Consider the following 23,425-nt stretch of genomic DNA (forward strand, 5'->3'; position numbering starts at 1 on the left):
TCATAGCAAACTTTGGGAAATTCCGCTGCTTTACAAACGCTTTATACGGGGGCGGAGTATGCTTGCGATAAGATGATGTTCCTTAAAAAGCAGTAGCAGAAAAGGGAGTCACAGAAGCAATTTATAGAAGCTTCTATGGCTCAATTGACCGTCTCTACTGACATTGGGTCTTGAGATTCGACATGGACCCGGGTCAAAACTCTGCACGCATTTTGCCGGTTTGCCGTGATTCCAGTAGCTTCTCCCCGCAACGAAATGTCACTAGATGGCGGGGGTCGGATAAATTCTAGTCTCTTTCCCCGCACAATTCCCTGGTGGTCAGTGCTTGAGAGGAGAAAAATACGGAGTTAGGATCCGGCTACCACATAGCTTCTCGTGACTAGAGTAGCAAAGCGCTCACTGAGTCACGTCAGGTTCGATGAATAGAACTTAGCCAAAAGTCAGTAGCCAAAAGTGTATATTGAAACTTGCTCTTGAAGCATGAAAATCAAGTTTCCACCAGTTTTTGAGAGCAGTCCACTGATACTCTATGGATTGTTTCGTGATTTAATTGGTAATGATCTCTAAAAAAGCCTCTTCTATAGGTGTTCATATCAAGCAATTTTTAACCATGCGCATGACTCCAGATTCTAAAGGACCACAAAGTGTTCAGACTTGAGAAAGGGGGTTGCACCACAGCTTCAAGTTCATCTTTGAAGCGTCGAAGAGGTGAAGACTCGAGTCAATAGATTTGAGAGTACAACACATCACGGCTAATTGCTCATATAGAGTCCTTGAGATCTACGGACAGTTGACCTTTCTAATTAGCCGGTGCATGAGATTGAAAATGTGTGAGCGCATGGAGTGGTAAATTACCACAAGCAAGCGATAAGGTTTGTTGGAAATCTCGGTGTTGAAACTACCGAGCATCGGCGCATTTAGGAGATAGTTTAACCTCTAAGTTCTATTCCAGACGTAGCCCACCTACTGGGCCCATGGTTAAGAAACCTAGGGTGGATGTACCTCAAAAATACTCTGTAGAAGCTCATCGAATTCCACGAACGATATCCTGACCAGCCTGGCCCGCGCATCTGCCTATAGGAATGGATCAGAGCTGTATTGAGTAATGAATTGTTGGACAATCATCTAGATGATAACAAACCAGTATCTAGGGAGTAAATGCTCTTATAGAAGGGGGTGATATGACTAGCCGTATGGAGCACGTGATACAGATTCTGTAGATAGTTGGGACTCTCTTCGTTTCTTCTCCTTGTTTCCTTCCCCAACTTGGAAGTCGCATAAATCCATAGCACATCAATTTGATTACTTCTCTATTTTCTCTCCTGATCTGGCTGCCTGGTCACGCCTAGTACTAGTCCTTAGAGTTTGACCAACGCGCTTAGATTTTGTGTTGTTTGGTTTATAGCGAGCCAGTGATTTAATTTCCAGCTATAGGGAGCTAGCTTGGGAGAGTCACTCTATGATTGGGCTTTTAATAATCCTCAAATTTCTGAATTTTTCACGAATATATGTTTGTTTTGTTAAAAACATGTAGAGCCATATGCACAGCTTCACAGTCAAAAGTCGGAAATTTCTCAAAGCCAATAACAAATCGATAACGTAAAACACATGTACATGTCCCCACTGAAAAACAAAATGGCAATTATTAGGAGAGCGGTTATGATAAAACTCCAGATGCGATTGTGGCAAATAGTGAAGTACAGCGGTTCATAGAATTTGAGTCCTGTGAAAGCGATCAGCATTAATATCAAGCTGTTAAGAGAGTTTTCATTTTAGGCATCAATTACCTTTTAGTCACAAAAGATCTCGAAACAAATAACTCGAGCCTGTCTTCCCTTTCTGTTCACGAGTTCTAGCTCCAGTAAGGCCTGGCGAAGAGATTGCTTATTCCGTTCAGTCCAAGAGGAAGGCTCAGAGTCGACATCATACTCTGCCTGCAGGGAAGAATCGTATCTAGACATTTGGAGTAGGCTTTGAGCTGGATCCGTACTTTCAAGCACATCTAATTTGTATTGTAAATCGGCATGCACAGCATTCCCTGCCACGTGCTGTAATAAGGAGCATCCAATTACATGACGCAGGTCTGGCTTCGCAGACCGGGCTTCTTTTTTCATCTTTTTGAAAGACATCCGGTACAGATGATATGGAAGAAGATCAGAAACGTCGCTTTGCGTGGATTTTGGAAGTGAATTTGGGCTGTGGGAATGCTGAACAAGCTGGGTCTTGGCTCGTTGCCGAACTTTTGATGGAAGGATCCAAGTCATTGTCCAGGGGTACTGCATTCTGAGGAGGTAGGAAAATATATCAAGATGATGGTAGAATGGCAGATTTGTCTTGTAGTTACTGGCATGTGTAAGTGGCGACCAAGTAGGCGCTTGTATGCTACAGGAGAGAAGCAGAGGTTCGGGTGGGATTCGAGATGACCTCATTTTGGAAGCAGTTTTATCACCTCATACGCCAACTTTAATATGGGGAACGAAGTCGGAGCTCGTTATTGGCCAGAGGCGATTTGCACTGATTAGGTGTTCCCGGCAGATCATGCCATCCAATCGGAGGCAGTTTTATCGCCCTGAACGCCACTTTAGTAACGTGTGAAGAAGTCGAAACTCATTATTGGCCAGAGGCAGCCAGGCGTGGCGTGGTCTTGCACTGATTAGGTGTTGCCTGGCAGATCATTCCACCCAATCTATATCGCCAACTACTACTAAATATGTTTGGAGATATAAGGCACGACACTCTAATGGAAGAGCTGATTTGAAAATAGTCAATGTTAGACTCTTTGATAATCGTGCGACCGACCAGTTCATATAATTCATGTGGGCTTGGGTTTCTTAATCGTGCTTTGGTAACCGAAATAACAACTTGTGAGGGCAGCATCACTCCTGTATGCTATGACTTTTGGCTACGACTGTGTGCCTGATATCTTTGATATCTAAGGCACACAGCTACTACACTGCTGTGCATAGATCAGCATTCGCCCAACTAGGCGCTATCAAGCTAGGTACCAAACGAGAACAAGGCATATAACCGAGATGGCACACCAGGTTTCTAATAAAAATAATGACAAAGGAAACCAAAATCAGTTAGCTACCCGTGATGAGGAAATTACGATTCGACATATTCTCTCAGTCGAAGGCAATATTATCAATTGGCAGATTACTCTATCTCGCGCAAACTGAAATTCTTTGGATTCCATATTTTTGAAGCGGGCAACAGCCAAGAAGCTTTGGATGCCATCTAATATACTTCATTTGACTACATCCTCATGGACTAAGAGACACCTGTTATACATGGACATGGCAACTTGGCGACAAAAGGCAATACGCAATTTTCAGAGAGAGAGTGGGGCACAAATTCCCGTGCTAGGTGTCATAGCGAACGTGAGATCAGCGGAACAAGCCGAAATGCTGCGCGCTGGAACGGATGACATCATACATAAGATGTACAGGAGGGACGAGATTGTCGAGAAGATATATTTCTTGATAGCTACCAAACTGAGACGATAATGTCCGCCGACTTGAGCAACATTTAAGTCTCCAAATTTTGGCGAGCGCTATGCATGACTTAATGTATCCATTCCGGGCTACAGAAAACTACTGTACTGTATGATCCTAAACGCAGTCCTTGGAGCTTACCTATATGGTCCCGAGCCATTCAATGACCGACTTACTGGGCACTTTTAATATAGAGAAGGGGTATATCTTACTACGCGTCCAATAACTATCAGCTTGCTCGGGAGCTAAAAGCCGGCGAAGTGACTTCAAATATACAATTTGCTATGGAATGGGGTTTGAAGTTCGCAAGTGCAATTCGCCGCCGGCATAATATTTCGACCGCGTGAAAAGAAACCTTTGACCCGAAAGACAGAACGACGCTGTAAGCGAACCATCCGTTCAAAACACGGCTTGAAGTGTGTGCGGCGATGAAGTTGCTTTTTTTGCTTGCCTCGAGGGAATTACCGTCGAATTGCAGGTGTAATATACGGTCTCTGGATAGCACCTGGGGGCTGTCAGCCTCTGATAGGCTTTTATGCAGATACATAGAAAATCTATGATTGCTCCATGGGGATCAAACTTGGATGCTGTGCTGCAATTGCGTCACCGCAGTTCTAGGATATATTCAATCCTGTCCACTAATCAGAATCTTTCAATTGTAAAAAAGGATATTCAGGAATTTCTCTAAAATTATAGTCGAAGTGCTTGTGCGCTCGGTTGAATCTCAGAATACTTGCATAGGACCAGCACTTGAAACAGCAAAAGCGAGTGCGGCCATCCGTGGCTAGGATGACATCATTTTTTGATGTGGATGAGTTTTTATTGTACATAAGCAGGGGCTAAAGCCGACTTCTTTATCCCTCTCATTCATTCTCCTTCTATATCCCTGTCATTCTAACAACGATACTTTCGACTTTTTCCATACGTTTTTACAAGATACCTCGCGGTCAATAACCCCCAATGGCCGGAATTGGTTCTCCAGAGCTCGACGGCCCCCTTCCCAAGCCAGCAGTCACCAACAATCCACCAGAAAACACTCTCGAATCCGAGCCCCGGAAGCACCGCCCTCCGTATAAAATCCAAAGTGCCAAGGAATTTGGACCAGTCAAGTGGCGTGGCCACTGCCTGTGTGGAAAAGTCTCCTATGTCCTAAAGCGAGACAAGCCATTAGAATCCAAGTATTGTCACTGCCGCGTGTGTCAAGTCAACCACGGTGCACCGTTCCAATGGGCATTCATCATCTACAAGCACGAGATGTCATTCCTTACGGGTGCACATGGTGTGTCCCGTTATGAAACCCCGCATGAATCGCAGATGTACGGTCCACATACCAAGGTTTCGTGTTCCAGCTGTCACACGCCAATTATGGATGAATGCGAAAATGTGTGCCTGATCTTCCCTCAATTAATTGAGATTACTGGATCGAATGGCGAGCAGAGGAAACAGAGGGAGGTGTTTAAGCCAAAGTTTGTGAACCTATTGTCGGCAGTGAGCATTGAAACTAATGAGACGTGGTAGATGCCATGTATTTTATGAGTCGCGCATGGAGGATATTCTTGATGGTCTCCCTAAGTGGAGGGAGATTGACGGTACCAGTGGACTACTGGACGACTACGGCAATCAGATCCCAAATCGATGAAGCGTCATATTCGGATGGAGTGTTCAGAAGTTCTGAAAACGAGATGTGAAGTGAGAACTTTTCCTGCGCTCTCATTTACAGCGGCAATCCACGGGCTGTTCAGCTTGGTTTAAGTCCTTAACACCCTGTTGAGTCCCCCGTTCTAGAATATTTGTTTCCGTCATTAACTTGCTCAATACATACATTGCTGTAATAGATGAAGAATTATTATTTGATGGTTGAGCCACCTGCGCTCCTAATCGAGTAGGTCCTGTTGTACACTAGTAAACGTCCACGTCGTACGAATTCTTGCCCCAAGTTTGGCTACTTTCATGAGATAGAGCCCTTCATGCCGGCTGAAATAGGATTGTGCACCTAGGAAGGGACCTTGAGCAGATCCGAGTGCTCGCTAAGGAGAGAAAAAGTACGGTCAGTTTCTAAGCTCGTGCTAATTTGCTGACTGTAAATATATTCGATCTTAGTGCCCGGTACAGAACTTTACTTCTCAAGAAGTCTCTCTTCACTACCAATCAGAAGAGTACATCGCTTTCAGCGATCCTCTAAAACAGTCTCTACATCACACAGATGTATGATGGTCGCTAGCGACCAAAGATCTTGTTGTTCGATGACCGATTTGAACCAATCGAGGGAACAGAAGCTGAGGTGCGACGAGCGACGCCGCTAGAATCCTGGCAGCAAAGTAAGCGGAGCTAAGCCAAGATAACATCTCGGTTGCCACGACAGATTTGCTAAGTTGATCATGGACCGTACCATTTTCTCACCATGGGATGTATCTCCATGGTAAGGTGTTTATTGTACAGCCGACTCCCTATTACACTGACACTGAATTGAATTCATATTTCTTCCATTCCGACTGGCGGAATTATCTCGTCTATTGATAAGGGTGCAAAATTACCTAGCACCATCCCGTGTGCATTAACGTATTCATGGCGATCTTGTAAGCACCCAGGATCTGTCTACGGGAAGAAATCCACCAATCACAGCTGGATCTACCTGCACCGGGTCGCTCCTCCGGCCAATCATGCTCTCCATTGGCATGCTCACAAATACTTCTATATGAATGATTGCCAGGGAGTGTCGCTACAGGGAGCAAAGGTCAATGAGGCCCAATAGAAACAGGCCATCGTTCCATCTGGTCAAATAAGGTACTCGGAACAATTGATCAATCCTGTAGAGACGGGATGTATTTAAAGACTTCGCAATCAAAGTAGACACTGCGTAGTACAGTTAATAAGCACATGTTGAGATCTTTAATCATGACGCAGCTAGCTAGGTTTGCAATTCACACCGAATCAAGGCATAGAGTTACGTCATTTGCCAGCGGCCACTTTATAGGCTAGGTAACGACCGCCCGGTACTATCAAATTTTTTCTATCATTTGACGCGGGCGTGTTTCTAGAGATCAAGGGTTATGTCTACTACTTCTCAATCTAGGCCAGCTGATACAACGTCCGGCTTCACTGAACATCGAAGTGTGATAGAACGAATCCGGGAGAGGCGTAGAACAGCTGAAGCCAAACAATCGCGCGAGTGCGACAATGCACAGATTTCTGTCGGGTTTATGTCAACGTCCCAGCGTGCCTCAAATATGCCGAGGTACCCTGGTCTTGATCGTTGGCGCTTGCTTGAAAAGATAGGGGATGGTGCTTTCAGCAGCGTATACCGCGCAAGCGACACAAAATCCGAGTTCAGCGAAGTCGCGATCAAGGTCTCGAAAAAATATGAAATGCACGAGAACCAGGTGAGTAACTTCCTACAAATATTATTTTCTCCTGAACGAAGCGAATGCGTAAAGAAGTTTTTTTTTTGACAATGTGGCAGAAGAAGAAATTACACGAGGAGGCTGAGATTACGCGTAAACTTGATCATGACAATGTGGTTCAACTTATTGACTCGTTCGAATCGCGCCAATATCATTATATGATTTTGGAGCTTTGCCCTGGGGGGGAACTATATGACCAAATAATTAAGCTTGATTCTCTGAGCGAAAAATTGAGCCGGCATGTCATAACTCAAGTTGCAAATGGTGTGGAGTATCTTCATCAGACTATGGGAGTCGTTCATAGGTAAGCTGCCTCTTGGTGTAGGGGGTTTCAATCATCGCCAATAAATCTTACATGGACCTACAGGGACATCAAACCCGAGAACATTCTCTTTTACCCTCTCTCTTCAACACCCTGCGAAGAATCAAACCCCGCGCGGTCAGGGAATGAAGATGATACCGAAGAAGCTGTTTCGGTCGCTGGGGTTAGGTCTGCTAATGTTGGTGTGGTCAAGCTCGCAGACTTTGGGTTATCCAAGGTCATATGTGGCGGTTCCGCTATGACTCCCTGCGGTACCGTGGGTTACGCTGCACCCGAGCTATGCAGGAAACAAAAATACACTACCGGCGTCGACATGTGGGCTCTTGGATGTCTTCTTTTTACCATGTTGACCGGATTTCCTCCTTTCTACGACGAAGATATAAAAACGATGACGCGTAAAGTGATGCGAGGGGAATATACGTTTGCATCTCCAAAATGGGATCACATTTCGGACGGCGCGAAGGATCTCGTTTCCCGCCTTCTGACGGTTACTCCTGAAGAAAGGCTAACTATCAAGGAGTGCCTCGCTCATCCCTGGATGCGGGAAAATTCAGAAGAAATCAAGCCCATTGGCAATGGTCTATCGATAAACATCGAAACCAACAACCCTAAACCTCACACTACTTTATTGAGGAATGACCCGACAGCAGAACATTCCAAAGCACTTACTGAGAACGAAAACGGGTACGCTTATCCTGGGACTCCCAACGTCCGAGATATTCTGAATGTTGCTCTTTCCGTGCAACAAGGGGAACACCAGTGGCAGCAACCACGTGGGTCAAAGCGCTATAAAAGGGATCCACTAAACGAATTTACAGACGGGATCCAGCTCAACGGAGCAATTATTGCATTCTCCAGCCTTAACATTAAGAACAGTAAGTTGCTCGAAAAGAGGAGGATGCGATCCTGTGGGGGCCAACACTCGATTTTCTGAAGTTAGCAACTCCCCCGATCTGCGAAGGCTATTGTAATTATCTGTTTGTCACTTTTTTTTTCAATAAAGACGACACCGGCTTGCGTGCATTATTCCCTTCCTCATGGGGGTGGGAGCATCGTACTACAATAGCTTGAGGGCTTTAGTCTTAACTATGGGAGGGAAAAGTGGGTCCGTAAACACAATAGGATCATCTTATAGTACGCCCCGACTAACGCCCTAGTAGACTTTAAACCAACGTACCAATGTACCAATAGGCGTTTTAGCAGATGACGATAGTCAAAATTAGAGACTATTCAGAGCTCTGGTTAGCTCATATAGTTCCTCAATACCGGGTCTATAATCCCTTTTTAAAGGGTGGTTGTAGGGATTCGAATCAGTTCAATTGTTTTGTTAGGGTGCGACCGTCAGGTCATGTAACGCTTTGTAGATTAATCAAACAACTTACTTTGACAGATATCACGCCGTCGATTACCTTGACGCTCCTCGTTCGACCTATTGGCGCTATTACTTTCGGCATACTGGCAGACATGTTCGGCCGAAAGTGGATAATATCAATAAATCTGTGGATTCTGGCCGTGTTGCAGGTGGGCACGGCATACGCGGGTTCGTTTAGCGCGTTTGTCAGAGTCCAGACGATTTTCGGGTGTTGCATGGGTGGAATCTAGGGCATAGCGGCCGCCCTATTCCTAGAAAACATGCCCGTCGAAGCCCGGGACCTTTTCTCCGGAATCCTACAAAACGGTTATGCGATGAGATATGTCAGCAGCGATGGTCAAGATCGTTGGGGTGCCTAAGACGAGTTATAAAATAATTCTTCACGAGCGCTGGTTTCACAGCCGTCCTGGCCATCGCTGTCATGTGTATATCCGAGTCTTCCATCTTTGCCAAGGAAACTATCTATGCCGATGGGTTGATTGCGGAAGAGGATATGTCGACGGGTATCAGCCCCAAGAAGCGTATCCTGCTGCTCCTCCGTGATGCGCTCATAGCTGCGTGCTAGTATTAGAAAATGTTCCTTTTCAGCACTCTCTTCGCGTCAATGTACAATTAGGAGATACGCGTGTGCTAGGACATTTCCCCTCTTATCTCAAAGACTAGAAGGCCTTTATTTCATAATAGGCTAGTCTGTGACCACACTTGATGGGATCTCAACGGGACTGCGCATGACGGGACCGCGCTCGACGGGTCTGCGCTTGACGGGACCGCGTTTGGCATCACTGCGATTGAAGACTGCGTTTGAAGACTGCGTTTGACAGGTGACACAGGACATAGACTGTTGTAGATAAGTAGAGACTCTTCCTCTGTCTCTTCTTCATTTTCTCATCTTGGATCTCCCGTCGGCTACGTACTCAAATTGAATTCTTTATTGATTTTCTTTCTTGATCTAACATCCGGTCACACAATGGAGAATATGATACGGGAAGAGAAATAACTGGGTCTTCGAGCCGCAGCTGCCGAAACTATCCAAACTGTCCAAGGTAAATATAGAGACCAAAAAACCTACCAGCAATTGCATAATACGATAACTGGTAACTGATACTAGGCCGGGGAGTAAACTTCTGCTTTGCTGAAAATCGTTTGATTAGGATGCTAGAACAGGTTAAATCAGTTATGGTATATTTACTGTTAAATGATACTTAGAAAAAAGCCAGATTTAATTAGATCTCGGGAAAGTATATACCCGCCCTATCGAAGTTGGACCCTCGCCATTGTGACCTGACGTGGCTGCACCACCTTGCCGCGGGCCAAATGCGTTTTCTTTTGTACTGCTCGAAATTCCTATCTGGTGTTTGTGAAGTCCGGAGAGCATGTGTAGAGCACTTAGAATGGCCTAAATGAAATCATTCAAGCCTCCCAGATAGTAGTCACCCTCTTGACATCATTAATATGGCATAAATGATCTGTTCTTGCGCCGCCGCGCCCGAGACCGGAACTCAGTACTTCTCTACTTGTGTATCTGCGGAGATGCCCAAGGGATGTTTTAACATGAAAGGAAAGCTCTGATCCAGTGTCTGTTTATACCTGAAGCTCACAGGTCCGCCCCGAATCAGTTTCACCAATTTGACAGTAGATAACCCGGGAATCATATAGCCAACAGAGGTAGATTAAGGTCGTCCATTGCCTGGGTCTGGCTCTCTCATCATTAGTAATTTGCTTGTTTCCTGTTCGATATAAAGAGTAGGGACAGGGATCAATGCAAACATTATATGCAAGCATCACAGGACTCCTTTTCCTATGTGCGATTTCAACGGGCTCGGAGTTTTTCCTTGAAGAAGTCACCAGTTATCCGGATATGATTAGATGCATAGGACTGTGGATATCAAGCAGTGAATTTGTTAAAATGCCCAATATTACCTCAATGGCCATTGTGTAGTCACTCAACGTACTGATTTCTTCCGCCCAGAGTGGCTCTTCTGCATTACACTCAACCGCTTTTCTAACGTATTCTAGACGATTCAATTTGAGATACAGTACCTTTAAAAGAGCTTTAGTACTGATCAGAGGTAGAGATACATCGTTTAGGGCTCTAATTGTTTTGCGATTTCTGTTGCAAGTTTCGCAATTCTAATGCTCAACAAATCCAAGGGTGCCGCGATTATCTAAAGAGATTTTGATGTTCTTAGACAGGCGCCGTATTTCATCCACTGTTCTCAAGTACTGGAGGTCACGCTCACGACGAGCCTCAAGCCGGGGGACGAGTAATGGTAGCACGGATGATTTCCACAGCATGATATGGGATCTCGTACTTGCAATCGCCGTGATCGCAGACAGCACGATAGATAGGACAGCGAGTACGGTCGGAAAAATAATCCGAGGCCATCGGACGGAAATATAGGTATGGGTTCTGAAGGCCTGAACTGGCGCACGAAACGATCCATGACTAGCGCGAATGTTGTCTGTCATGCTAGTGGCCATTCCATCATAGACTCGCTGAGATTCCTGCTAGTAAACAAAACAAAAGCCGACCCATACTAGCCGTAGGCCAATTTTTGACTTGTAGTCATTTGGGAAGTAGGTGGTGTTGAACAACGAGTACATCAGAGGCCTCAAAGTATACCAGCTGTCCATGTGAATGCCGTAGCTTGAGTTCATGCTTATTCCGCCTTGATCATCGCCGAAAGGGATTATTGGATAAAGTGACTTACCGGGCTCATAATCTTCGCCCTCGACATACATGTTTCGACTGCTGGAGGGTTGCAAAACACGATGGTTGGTCGAAACATAATTCTGCGTATAGTGCTTCTCACAAAAATTTTCCCAGCACTTTGTGATACTGGGTTTTTACTTAGCCGATGGCACGTTCTCTGGGACGTAATATACTCGTTGGGAGTACTTTGCCGAGACAAAAGAGACAATGGGTCCTAGATTGTAATTATCAGAATCACTTGGGGATGTCGAATAAGATGACCATGGCTGACGGACCACAGACCAGCCTATGGCGTGGGCGTTGTCATATTGATAGTCTGTATCGTGTATACCTGGAGCAAAACCGAAGCCTCTGGATGTAGTGTGGGTACAATCAATAGGAATCGAGTCATAAGTATCCCTGTAACTCGGACCTTCGCCTTGCGCTAGAGTTAATTTTTTTGAAATCGGCTTGCAACTCTGTTTGGTTTGGCTGGTAATGTCTTCATACTGACTGCAGATGCCTAAGGAAATAAAATCAGGGTTTTCGCAGTCATCTGAACTGCAAAAAAGCTCGGGTGGAAAATTCTGGTTTGCAAGCCCCCTGAAGATGGCAACCTGCATGGATGGATCTCCTGCCAGGTCCATGTCTTCATGGAAGAGGTTACCGTCTGATTGTGGCCGCTTGTCACATATGAATGAGCGGTTTGGATACTCGCAGTCTCATTCAAAGCTAGTATTTGATGCGAGAGAAACACCAAAATCTGCTGCGAAACTCTGTAAGTCAAATCCGACTCCCCTCAATCGGTTCGCAAGACCCCCTTCTGTAAGGAAATCCGACCCTCCCTCTACCAGAGAATCAGACCGCCCTCGGACGACCGTCTGGTCGGGGCAAGCACGGCACGCGGCGATTGCCCGTGCCGGGAAGGGCTCCGCGGCCAGTCAAAGCCGGGGGACAATCAGACTGCAGGGCCCACAGTAGCAATCTACCAGGTCTTCAGCTCGGCAGTGCTCCCAATTTGGAAGCATGGACAAGCCAAGGCGTTTTACCTGATTACATGTCATAATATATAATACTTCCATTGTATTAATTCCACCAAGTTTTGATCGAACTACCGAATTTTCATATCGTTTGCAACCGTTGATTGATGGATATAAAGGTGCTTGGTAGATCGATCAGTTTAGAGAAGCCTAGCTGAGGGTTCCTCAAGGTAACAAGAAATATACTTCTTTCCGATTCCGTTTTACAACACCCTATTTGTGGCAAAATCAAATCCGAGCCTCTTACTTTGGGCGATACGAGAGCGTCTGTTCGTATGGCTATGCCGATTTCGATAGCAAATGCCGAGGATCATTCTGCAGCTTTCAAGGGCAAAAGGGCCGGCGTTGATGCTACTCTCAGTTGGAGTAACTAGTAGATGAGAGCCAACCAGATGGCGGCTCCTCTAAATCAAGTGTTATTACTTCTCCACTTCAGGGGGTGTCCAGGTTACATAGACTTGAAAGTGGGTCAGCCCGATTCCCACTAGTCAGAACCCATGGAATGATGGCGGGGGATCATGCAGAAAAGGCAGAAGCCAACCTCTCCCCACGAATTAGTCCAGAAGGTTTGTAAAGTACATTGGAAAAGAGGAGTATGAGCCAGTAAGTTACTACCCCTCAGCTATTGAAACGATTCCAAGATAAATTTACATATACTTTCGTATGCCGGAGCAAAACGAACACCGGCCCATGCGCACGACGAGGCCCAATGCCCTAGCTCGAAGCACACACTCTCCGATTCTGGTAGGATTTGTAGAATTGTTGTAATTATCTGTGACCTATATAAAAAGGGTTGGAGATGCTGTTTAGCTCCGCACATAATCACTACATCTTCAGCTTCCATCTACCTGCTGTACGTAGCAGAAAGTTATGTTTTTCAAGATCATTCCTACCATAGTGGCATGTAGCCTTGTAGCATCTGCTACTCAGACTTTCAGCAACACCGGCACACTTGCAGGCTGGAGTGCGCAGACAATTGAGGACAAGGGTAGCATCCAGGAGGTCACCAATGTCGTCTACAAGGGCCCTACCGCCCTCAAGATGACCCAGATCTATGATCCCAACTGGACCGGTCGTTTCCACTCGGAAAAAGCCAAGTCTGCCATCTACAAGCTCGGTGACCAAGGCTTTTATGGGTTCGCTTTCCGCCTGCAGGATGACTGGCAATTCTCCCCAGCCCAGTCGTACAACTTGGGCCAGTTCATCGCCGACTTCACAGATACTGGGTGCGATGACTGGATGCCATCCAGCATGATCTGGATTGTTGGTAACCAACTCTATACTCGTCTAAAGTACGGCACGGTCTGCGAGCAGCAGATTCGGACTTTCAGCAATATCGCTACCGTGACACCAGGAGCATGGCATCGGGTCACCATCCAGGCCAGCTGGCAGTCCGACAATACCGGTTTTTACAAAGTTTGGTTTGACGGTAACAAGGTCGTCGAGGTATTCAACGTGCCGACGATGATCAACGATTCTCGACCATTTGACTACCACGTCGGTATATACGCCAACGGCTGGCACGACGATGGTGGCATGAAAGGTAGCCAAGGCACACGCCAAATCTGGTTTGATCAGATTTCTGCTGGCACTACCTTTGCCGATGCGGATCCTGCTGCATGGTAGAACTGTGAAGCGTGTGAAATGTCGGCAGGCCTCAAAGGCCACACGACCGCTCATGCGCATCCATGTCAATATTGTGGGCGGCGGTGGGGTCCTTGCTGATGAAGAAGACGCTTTGAAAACGGTGAAATTGTAGTCTTGGCACGGATTCAACCATTTTCTTCTGATATGGGGCAAGCCTAGGCTGGAGCGATTGCAATAGTGTCTGTTTTATTGAATCGACAAGTTGTATGCGCACCCTGGGATCAAAATTGTCGCAATGATAGCTCCACCCACTTACAATTTCCCGAGAAAATTGCTGGCTTGGTAGTGGTAATCATTTATTCATTAGAAAAGAGAGTTTCGAATTTTTCGAGCTGATGACAGTGAGCTGTGCTGATGGGTGGGTGCCTGAGGTGTCAGCGCCCACCGCCGTAGATGGATAGGATTTCCCTTCTGGGAGATCATGATCAATACAACCTCACTACCCGTTCGTTTCCTTTCCATGATCTCTCTCCAGGTCTCTGCTGTGACGTCCGACGACCTCCCCTGAGTCGACCGGCCATCATGTGCATATATACTGCGACGCCAGAACGAGCTAATCACACAAGTAGTGATTTGCAGCCGCCCCTCGGAGACAGCATAGTTGCTTGAGACTTACTTACGCTGCCACTTTAGCTACCGTTGATAATCAGAAGCTTTCTCTGGACGCTAGGCGACTTTCGCTCGGCCCAAAACTCACGATGATGAAGTGGTTTACCGGCTGGAGGAGCGAAAGAAAGTCTCAGTATTTTGGTGCCATGGCATACACCTTGATGCAAATCACCGTTTATATACCTGTAGTTGAAGACCATTCGGCTGCAAACGGGGCAATGTTTTTCTCGTTGCATACAACACGTAAACAAAATTATCACCATCTTTTCCATCATCCCTCTCCAATCTCGTGAAAAATTTTGACCAATCGATAAAGGGCCACCAGACGGCCAAGTACGAGAGAATCGAGTATATACACCCAAGAATAGTCAGTGACCTCCCTTGAAGGACTATGTCACCATAATGCCGCTTATATCAAATGTGGTGCACATTCGGTATCAAGGGGCGGGCTGGGCTATAAGCCAGACGGCCCCTAACACGTTTACATGCAAAGTTTAATGGACTGACATTGAATGACAATCAAAAAATTTCGATCTCCGATCTTCTTGCATAGGAGCATACAGTGCTAAAAATTTCCATTGTATGCTTATTCAGGCTATGTTTCTGTTTCCACCTGTAGTCGAAGTTAATGATAGTCTAGCAATGAGCCGGGTTGTTAGGGTAGACATTCTGCGTGTTGCAGGTATTAGGGGGCACAAAGAGAGGTGAAGCTAGGATATATTAGCGCAAATTCAGAGTGTCAACTGACGCTCAAGAACTTACTGTTGACGCCGTAATTGGTCGGCGGATCGCGCACGATAGTGTAGCGGCCGCCCAAGGTGAGATCATCTTCGCAATTAATCTGGTTCTGGCCGCCATTGGTGGTGGCAGATCCGGTCCAGATGTCAATGTGAGGTTGCCCGTTGTTGTAGTCGGTGGCTTTGGGCCGGTCAGCAAAAGAGCTGGCTGGGGCATTTGGAGAACCGTATACTCACTGCACTGGGCACAGTCGTCCTCATAACGACCGTATTTAGTGAGAAGAGGAAGATATACAATCTCGCAAACGTTGAGCTCGCCGGGCGCAGTCGCGATTGTGACGGGGTCATCGTAGGTGCCGGAGCCTATCACATGTATCATGAGTCAAATGAGCGAGCCGTCATTGAAGAAGCATCATACCCCCCAGCAACGTAATTTCGGCCTCCGCAATTGTGGGCCGTACCCGGGCCAGGAGGAGAATTATCTGGATAGCCGTAAAATGTGATTGTAAAGTTACCCGGCGTGGAGCAAGCCGTGCCGACACCAGCGAAGGCCACACCAAGAAGCAGAGTGATGCTGGTCTTCATTTTGCAAGACAAGAGATAGGCCAGGTGATATACAGAGATCTATGTACAGAGATCAACGGTTCAATAGTCTAGGCTTCAGGCTCGAGCAGTCTCCGTACTTTATATGAAGATTGCCATGTCATAAAGGCTGCTTTTTAAAAAGGAAAGTCACATGCGATTGGCCTACCATCACGGCAAGCTTTTGCCGACTCTACCCCGCAATGATGCCTACCATGCAATGCTACGTTGAATAGTAAATCAAGTATCATGGAATTGGTTGGATGTGCTAAGATTACAGTTGGAGTATTTGGTACATACATTAGTGTTAAGCGCCGATCTTGCTCAACAAACTCAGTTATGGATGGCAATGTGATTCGCGCAAAATTTTCGACCGCTCGTAAGCCTCTGAGTAGTATTTGAAGCACCATCAATGTAGTGCTCTTTCTCTCTTTGCCGCCTTTGCCGTCGTGGTTGCATTTACCTGTTTTCTGAAGGGTCACTCCCTTAGACTCAAATCTCAGACTTCTATCAAGTAAGAAACCGCGTTACCAACAGAATTACCCCGCAGAAGTAAAATTTGGCAAACTCCCGGGTCTCTGTTTTATGCGTATGCGGTCATCCTCTGGTACGCACATACAGGCGACACGAGCGTGGTGTTTTCTCTCCAGAATACCTTGTAAGTGCCTGACTACGTTTCATCATAAGCCACCCAAAATCGAAATCGCCTCGGAAACCCGTCCTACGGGTCCAGTCTGGTCTTGGAAGTCAAGCTCGTGGGCACTTTATTTGCTATTGGCTCCCTTCCATCATCCAGTTAGATCTCGGCAGGAGTTCCGCGTAATCCAGCTGAAACATGGCCGAAACCCAGCCCAAGCTGTTCCGGGTTCAGGTCTGGGCTCTGAACTAGTACCCGACTGGGGTTTGGGTAACCCAGCTAGGTAGGCAAACAAGAGAAACGAAGGATATCTCGTGATTTGCATTAATTATGTAGTTCGATCTATATTTTTGAATATTGAAGGTGTATGGGCCATATTTCATATTACTAAGGCGGGGCGAGTGAGGATTTGATGATGCTTTCTTGATTTAAACCATTCTATAACTTTAATAGCTGTCAAAAATCGGAATTCCAACAGATCACATACAGGGATTTTATTCCTCCTCAATATTTCCTGTTGTTTATTAATCATTCATTGGCTAATTCGCCCCATAAATTTGCTGGACATCCCTGGATTGAATTTAAAATGAGATTGATACCCCTGTACCTTCGTGATTTGCACTTCCATGTGGGACCGTCGTACGTCCGGATTTTGACAAAAGATAATGCGGTCCCTAAATTTGCTAACTGAAGTTTCATCTCGCTCCAAATGATCGGATATGTTTTATGTCCACTTATAGTATGTCAGAAGAATGGCCCCCAGGCAATTTATCCAGCTGCCGCATCTGTCCCCTCACTCATCTGGGAATTCCCCATCAGGGAACTGTGCCATGACGTGGCCAGATCTCACTATGTAGAGTATTTCCGCTTCTCTACTATAAATATGGACATGATAGCTAGACCTAAATACCCTCGTTTTCAATCATTGTCGCATGACACTATCTAGTAGTGAATACAAGAAATTCAGACTCCGACATAGTATTATTCATGTTGTTCAAGAAAACAGAGGCAAGCTCATCATAGTTAGGAAATGCCATTTTCATATGCCACTGTCGGACAGTGGTGGTTCGAGGCCAAAGGTCAGCCACTACCACTACGACGAATATTACTAGTACTACTGCTGCTCCCTCCACTAGATTCAGTGCAAACATTCAGGATCTCAATCAAAAACTAGTCATGTTAGCTTTCTCTATACCGACGCAATTTCCGCAGTCCACACTTTCAGTATCGCACCCTAGGGGCTGACGTTATTTACCTAATGAATATGTGTCTACTCTGAAAGTATTTCTCTTACAACCCCACTACTAAGATGTAGTGCATCCTACCCATCCCCATGGGGTAGATTCAAAATGCGTATGGACAAATCGTCGCTCTATTGCATATTAAACTTTGATGCTTATTATGCGACTAGTTATAATGGTAGCTGGATTTTAAAGCTATTGGAAATTGGCTCATAGTCCTATTTTTCTCATCCATAGTTAAGACCCAAACCCCTAAAATAGGCGAGTCCACTGCTCCTACCTCCATGCGGTAGTACTATAAGTGCAAATTAGTGAACCTCAAAGTGTATTGTCTGCTGTATCACATTCGGCTGGTTCACTAATCCCTCCGTACTTTCAGTATCGTCCTTGAATGACTCTCGCCGTCCGCTAGTCACTTGTACGGACATGCTAGGAACGAAAGATTCCACTGGAAAATCTCGATTGAGAGATTTTCTCATAGATGAGAGATTGCGTTTGTCGCTTGCCGACCGGCCATCGACGGGATCCTCGTGAATGGTGAATGCGTGGACGCTGGGCTGGAGTTCGATGACGAGACGCCCGAGTGATGGGATAGCAGTGGTGACGATACTCAAATTCATCATAACTCTAGGAGAGCATATTGTCAGTCGCCCATCTGTCGTTGTTTATATAAAGCTGAGCCAATGCCCAGATGGATACTTACTGGTCCCAGATTGTGGAGTTGGTGTTTTCCCCTGGAGTTTCGCGTTAACATTGGACCAAATAACGGTCGTAAAACCCAGCAGAGAGGCTACTCACATGGGATATCAGATGACTTGAGCATGGCGACAGTATAATGAACTTCAATTCCTGTTGCCACACAAACCCTATTATTGGTTAATGTTGGTGACTGGATATTGTGAGATCGTGCCGTCTTACAAAATTCTACTGGCGAGAAGTGCCATGATTCTGAACCGTTTCCCTCGGGACAATTGCACCGTGCGGAGCAACATGCATGGAAGCACAACGATCCCAATATCCGTTATTATGTTCAACGCTGCGATGACCTGGAAAAGCGCGATCTGCGAGTAGCCCCAGGAGACACGGGATCAGCGTGTCAATGCGAAAAGAGGAAAGGAACTGGTCCCACCTGATTGATACATTGGTCTGGCACGTTCCACTTCCACGGTGCTGAAATAGTGCATCGCAGAACCAATGCCAGGATAGATGCTATGGTCCATGCAATGATGACCACCATTAGACCCTGGTTTGTTCGCGAATATCGGCGGGATGTCATCAAATTCTTGAACAGCAACCCCAGCGAGAGCTTGCTCAAAGCTGTCGTTGCGATTAACAGAATCTGTGCTGCATACTCATACTGTGATCTGGATTAGCCTGCGGGTTAATGAATCTTGTTCGACTTCGTTCATTGCTTACCTTCAGATACAGCACAAGTTGTTGGTTCTCAATGGTGGATATCTTGCGACCAAGTCCATTAGATATGGCGAGCTGCACGAATATGCTCTGCAGGATCCCTAATATCTATTGAGCAAGAAGGTATTATATTAGCGAGCCAGATCTAGCACAATGGGCAAGCCGTGATATTAGAGGGGAGGTCAACACATACTGTAGCCGCTGCTAGTAAAATATCATCGGAATGGATAACGCGTCCGATGAACCATCGCGCGAACAGGCGGGCTACAACAACGGTGATTGTCAGAGCCAGTAGTGTATACAGTGTAACTGCAGCATATCCACCATGATCGCTGTCGGTGATCTGGAAGAGAGGAGGTAGCGTGCCAGCCATGGCACCATATGAGGATAAATCCTGCACTGAGGGGCTCGGAAATCCGTAAGGAAATGAAAAAGGATGGCAGATCGCAGATCGTAGATCGCATGTATATGATGGCTCTTATCCTTATCGAGAATAGTCAACTTGCGACATCTTTCGCCGTGCCCCTGAATCCCTCCAGATTGCAATTCTGGGCCATTCCCATCGTTTGACGGCGTGTGGCTGGAACACGCATTTGAGTTTTTTTTATGTTATTTTATTTCATTTAATCTTTCCATGTGGCCTGGGTTCGCGCTGAGGGTGATGCTTATTGGTAGAAATCGAATGCTTTCATGACCCGATATCGCACAACCCCGCTTCTAGATGAATTTGCGCCGGACTCCGGCCGGAGGGTCGCGCAGAGGCCCCTCGAATCCCGCCACCCTGCCTCAAGCCCATGGTTCTAGCAAAACAAAGCACAAATTAGCTTTTATTAGTTTCGCTTCGTCTTTGCCGACTCCGGCTCCAATACCTTTTCTGGACTAAAGCTAAAACTCGCGGTTTAACTCCGCCTCGAGCAACACGCGTGATAGCTCTGTAAACTAGATTATTACAGTGTGAGTTAGTTTTCCAACACGAACATATCAGTTTCTATTCAATTGATAATCTTATAATGGCAAGGTATATCTTTATTAACTTATATCTTTATTAACTACTAGAATAAATAGAGTACGTGGAACGGTTTCCCTGCGACTGGATCCGGATAATACGGAAACTTACACGTAATATGCATCAAATTATGGTTTGTGGTTAAACATTAATCAGGCGTGGCGTCTTAACGCCAATGAAATCTAGGCGAATCAAAGCGACCAAGTCATCTTTCCCAATCTCACTGAGCCACCGCCCAAATAGTCAAGAGCTCGTGCCTGTGGTATGATACGATGCCGCCGCGAAGCCCTTTTATCTCCGATTCAAGCGATTGAATTTTTTTTCACATGCATCTGGCGCTTGAAATGGAATGGCCCTGAAGAGAGGAAATACTTACGTTGGACTGCATTCTGTCTTCTAGGACAAATAACTGTGGCCTTTGGAAGTGACGAACCGATTTAACCGGCCTCGGGCTGAGAAGCTTCAACGACGCCATGTCGAGCGAAATTGAAATGGAACATCTGGGCGTCAAGTCCTCTACCAAATTAAACATCTTTGAACATCACTCACACAGCCGTACGGGCTCTAATGGGAGTTTCCATGGCGGCGTTTCTACATCCAGGTCAAGTAGGAAGCATCTGGAGGTACGTACCTTGCACCGCTGACGTCCAACACTGGAAGTGCGAAAGATACACTTCGACTGACAAGATGTGCGACTCCAGAGAAGTTTTGGATCGCTCTCAATCCTCTCTCTATCCCTCACTTTACTCTCCTCATGGGAATCTATTGCTAAGTGAGCACCCACGTTTCAGTTCGTCGTTCTCAACTCGCAAGCTGACTATCGCTCCAGTTCTTTTGAGGCTGGACTTGTTAATGGTGGGCCGGCTGGCCTTGTCTGGGGCATGGTACTGTCGATAACCGGGACTATGGCGATGGCGCTATCGCTGGCCGAGCTGGCGTCCATGTGTCCACTGGCAGGGGGACAATATCACTGGACGGCCCTCCTGGCGCCCCCGCGGATCAGAGCATTCAGTACTTGGATGCAGGGGTGGATAACCGTCTTTGGATGGCAAACAGCAGTGGCTAGTATTTGCCAACTGGTAGCAACGCAGATCCAGGGAATGGCAATGCTGAACAATTCGAGCTATGTGCCTCAACAGTGGCATGGGACGCTCATGATGTGGGCAATCATTCTCTTCTCCGGCTTCGTCAATATCTACGGAATCAAGATCATGCCGGCTCTACAGATGCTTGGGGGTATCATGCACGTCACATTCTTCATCGCTATCGTCGTCCCGCTTCTCCTCCTTGCTCGGCGCAGCACCTCTGAATTTGTCTTCACGGAGTTGCTGACGACGGAACAAGGATGGCAGTCACCTGGCGTTGCTTGGTGTCTAGGAATGTTGACTGTCACCTACTGTTTTATTGGTAAGTGAGCTCTACAAAGCAATCAAACTCATCCCCTCATTGCATAACCTCGAAAGGCTGACTGGCATATCGCTGCACTCTGCTAGGTTTTGACGGTGCCATCCATATGAGTGAGGAAGTGAAAAACCCTGCTGTGGTCATTCCACGTATCTTGGTCCAAACCATTGCTATAAATGGCTTTATGGCTTTTGTCTTCCTCCTCATAATTCTCTTCTGCATCGGCAACGTCAACGAAGCCTTACAACCTCCCTACATCTTCCCCATAATCGGAATCTTCAAGCAGGCTACTAGATCCGTTGGAGCGACCACCGCCATGCAGACGGCAATCACTCTCATTGGCATGGTATCTAACCTTGGCGTGGTTGCATCCGTCTCACGACTCACCTGGGCCTTTGCTCGTGATGGGGGACTGCCATTCTCAGCCTTTTTTGCCCATGTTGGTTCTCTCCGTTTTACATTGTAACGAATTTACTCTGCTCAAGTACATTGCTGACAGTACATCAGGTCGACCGCCAGCACCGCGTACCGAAACGAGCGATTGAACTTGTCTGCACGGCGGTTATAATTCTTTCCGTCATCAACGCCGCCTCGGAGACGGCCCTCAGTGCCATCCTCGCTCTTTCCACCAGCTCCCTTTACGTGTCATATCTTATTCCAATTGTCATGATGATCATCCGTCGCTTGGACATTGACCGCGAGCCGATCCGATTCGGGCCTTGGTCTCTAGGTCGCTACGGCATGATAATTAACATTTACTCTCTCGTCTTTGGCACCTTCGTCTGCATTTTTGTGCCGTTTCCGACGCAGATCCCCGTCACTGCCGCAAATATGAATTGGTCTGGGCCTGTCTTCCTCGGCGTCTGCGTATTGCTCGTTATAGACTGGGTTTTCCGGGCGAGGAAGAAGTATATTGGGCCGACAAAGTATCTACCATATTCAGAGAACAAGAGCAACCATTCTTGACCAGCTAGGGCCTACATATATGTCAGACTTGGACACGATAGGTGCTCAAGATTTCCATGTCTGTTGTATCTCATACGGGGATAACACGAGCAAGCAAATGCGACGAAAGCCCTTACTCGATTCAACTTTTTAAAAGTATACACACTTATTTAATGCGCACTCATCTCTATTTAAACCCCCTAATTCTATCTATGGCGCGGATAAAACCCTCTAGAAAACACATTGGGGACCGAGAATTCGAGCGAAATCAGCCGAGGGGCGGCTAAGATCCCTAGAACTACAAGCTAAGAATTCCCCGTTACCCCTATGGGGATTGTAGTGGGCTACTGGGAGGAAATTAAGTGGGTGACCTGCAATCTGGTCATGGTTTCTGGACATGGGAGCATAAGGCGGGCCTCTACATGAGAGCTGAGGGATACTGGAACAATGTGTTCGCTGATCCTTATGGCAATGACCCAAAGTTCACCAAATATCGCTGATCTCACTCGGATGTGTCACTTCTCTGGAGTTGGAGTTTATCTGAACTTCGCCTTCCATATGCGGTCTAGGATCCCGCCTAGGTGTCTACAGACCACACGTCTAACCAGACGACCTGGTTGTTAGGTGAATCTCACGAAACGCTTCGTCCACGACTGGTTTTTTACTGGTCTCTCAATCTGCCACGACTGGTTGGCACTACGTGCCGACAAGAACCTGTCTCTCCAGCTGACACATCTATTTTAAGACAGGTACTATAAACCTTGACGACTAATATTACCATACACATTAATTAGACATCGACTGGGCTTCGGTGTGTCACACATAATGCATAATCACATATAGATTCATCTATACTCAACGACTTCGATTATGTTTTCAATGC

General features: G+C 46.4%; 5 protein-coding genes across 5 annotated transcripts; 3 read left to right on the plus strand and 2 right to left on the minus strand.

Moving 5' to 3' along the window:
- Positions 1 to 4,454: 4,454 nt before the first annotated feature.
- N7510_005252 (GFA family protein) lies at positions 4,455 to 5,133 on the plus strand (the record flags this gene model as incomplete). The annotated part of the gene is made up of 2 exons (XM_056977178.1): positions 4,455 to 4,960; positions 5,013 to 5,133. 2 exons carry the CDS (start codon positions 4,455 to 4,457, stop codon positions 5,131 to 5,133), a joined length of 627 nt encoding a protein of 208 aa, XP_056833210.1.
- A 1,588-nt stretch (positions 5,134 to 6,721) lies between these two features.
- On the plus strand, positions 6,722 to 9,154 carry N7510_005253 (calcium/calmodulin-dependent protein kinase; the record flags this gene model as incomplete). Its single annotated transcript, XM_056977179.1, has 6 exons — positions 6,722 to 6,874; positions 6,955 to 7,199; positions 7,263 to 7,990; positions 8,036 to 8,092; positions 8,608 to 8,757; positions 8,991 to 9,154. 6 exons carry the CDS (start codon positions 6,722 to 6,724, stop codon positions 9,152 to 9,154), a joined length of 1,497 nt encoding a protein of 498 aa, XP_056833211.1.
- A 6,059-nt stretch (positions 9,155 to 15,213) lies between these two features.
- N7510_005254 (uncharacterized protein) lies at positions 15,214 to 15,899 on the minus strand (the record flags this gene model as incomplete). The annotated part of the gene is made up of 4 exons (XM_056977180.1): positions 15,214 to 15,287; positions 15,340 to 15,495; positions 15,552 to 15,677; positions 15,776 to 15,899. The coding sequence occupies 4 exons, from the start codon at positions 15,897 to 15,899 to the stop codon at positions 15,214 to 15,216; spliced, it is 480 nt and encodes a 159-aa protein (XP_056833212.1).
- Positions 15,900 to 18,082: 2,183 nt separating this feature from the next.
- N7510_005255 (uncharacterized protein) lies at positions 18,083 to 19,560 on the minus strand (the record flags this gene model as incomplete). Its single annotated transcript, XM_056977181.1, has 7 exons — positions 18,083 to 18,401; positions 18,478 to 18,508; positions 18,573 to 18,640; positions 18,693 to 18,835; positions 18,904 to 19,131; positions 19,191 to 19,295; positions 19,381 to 19,560. The coding sequence occupies 7 exons, from the start codon at positions 19,558 to 19,560 to the stop codon at positions 18,083 to 18,085; spliced, it is 1,074 nt and encodes a 357-aa protein (XP_056833213.1).
- A 1,106-nt stretch (positions 19,561 to 20,666) lies between these two features.
- N7510_005256 (uncharacterized protein) lies at positions 20,667 to 22,563 on the plus strand (the record flags this gene model as incomplete). The annotated part of the gene is made up of 4 exons (XM_056977182.1): positions 20,667 to 20,816; positions 20,985 to 21,600; positions 21,687 to 22,036; positions 22,105 to 22,563. 4 exons carry the CDS (start codon positions 20,667 to 20,669, stop codon positions 22,561 to 22,563), a joined length of 1,575 nt encoding a protein of 524 aa, XP_056833214.1.
- Between the last annotated feature and the right edge of the window lie 862 nt (positions 22,564 to 23,425).

This window comes from Penicillium lagena, assembly GCF_028827675.1.
Source record: "Penicillium lagena strain IBT 129212 chromosome Unknown utg000003l_segment0_segment0, whole genome shotgun sequence".
Classification (NCBI taxonomy): Eukaryota; Fungi; Ascomycota; class Eurotiomycetes; order Eurotiales; family Aspergillaceae; genus Penicillium; species Penicillium lagena.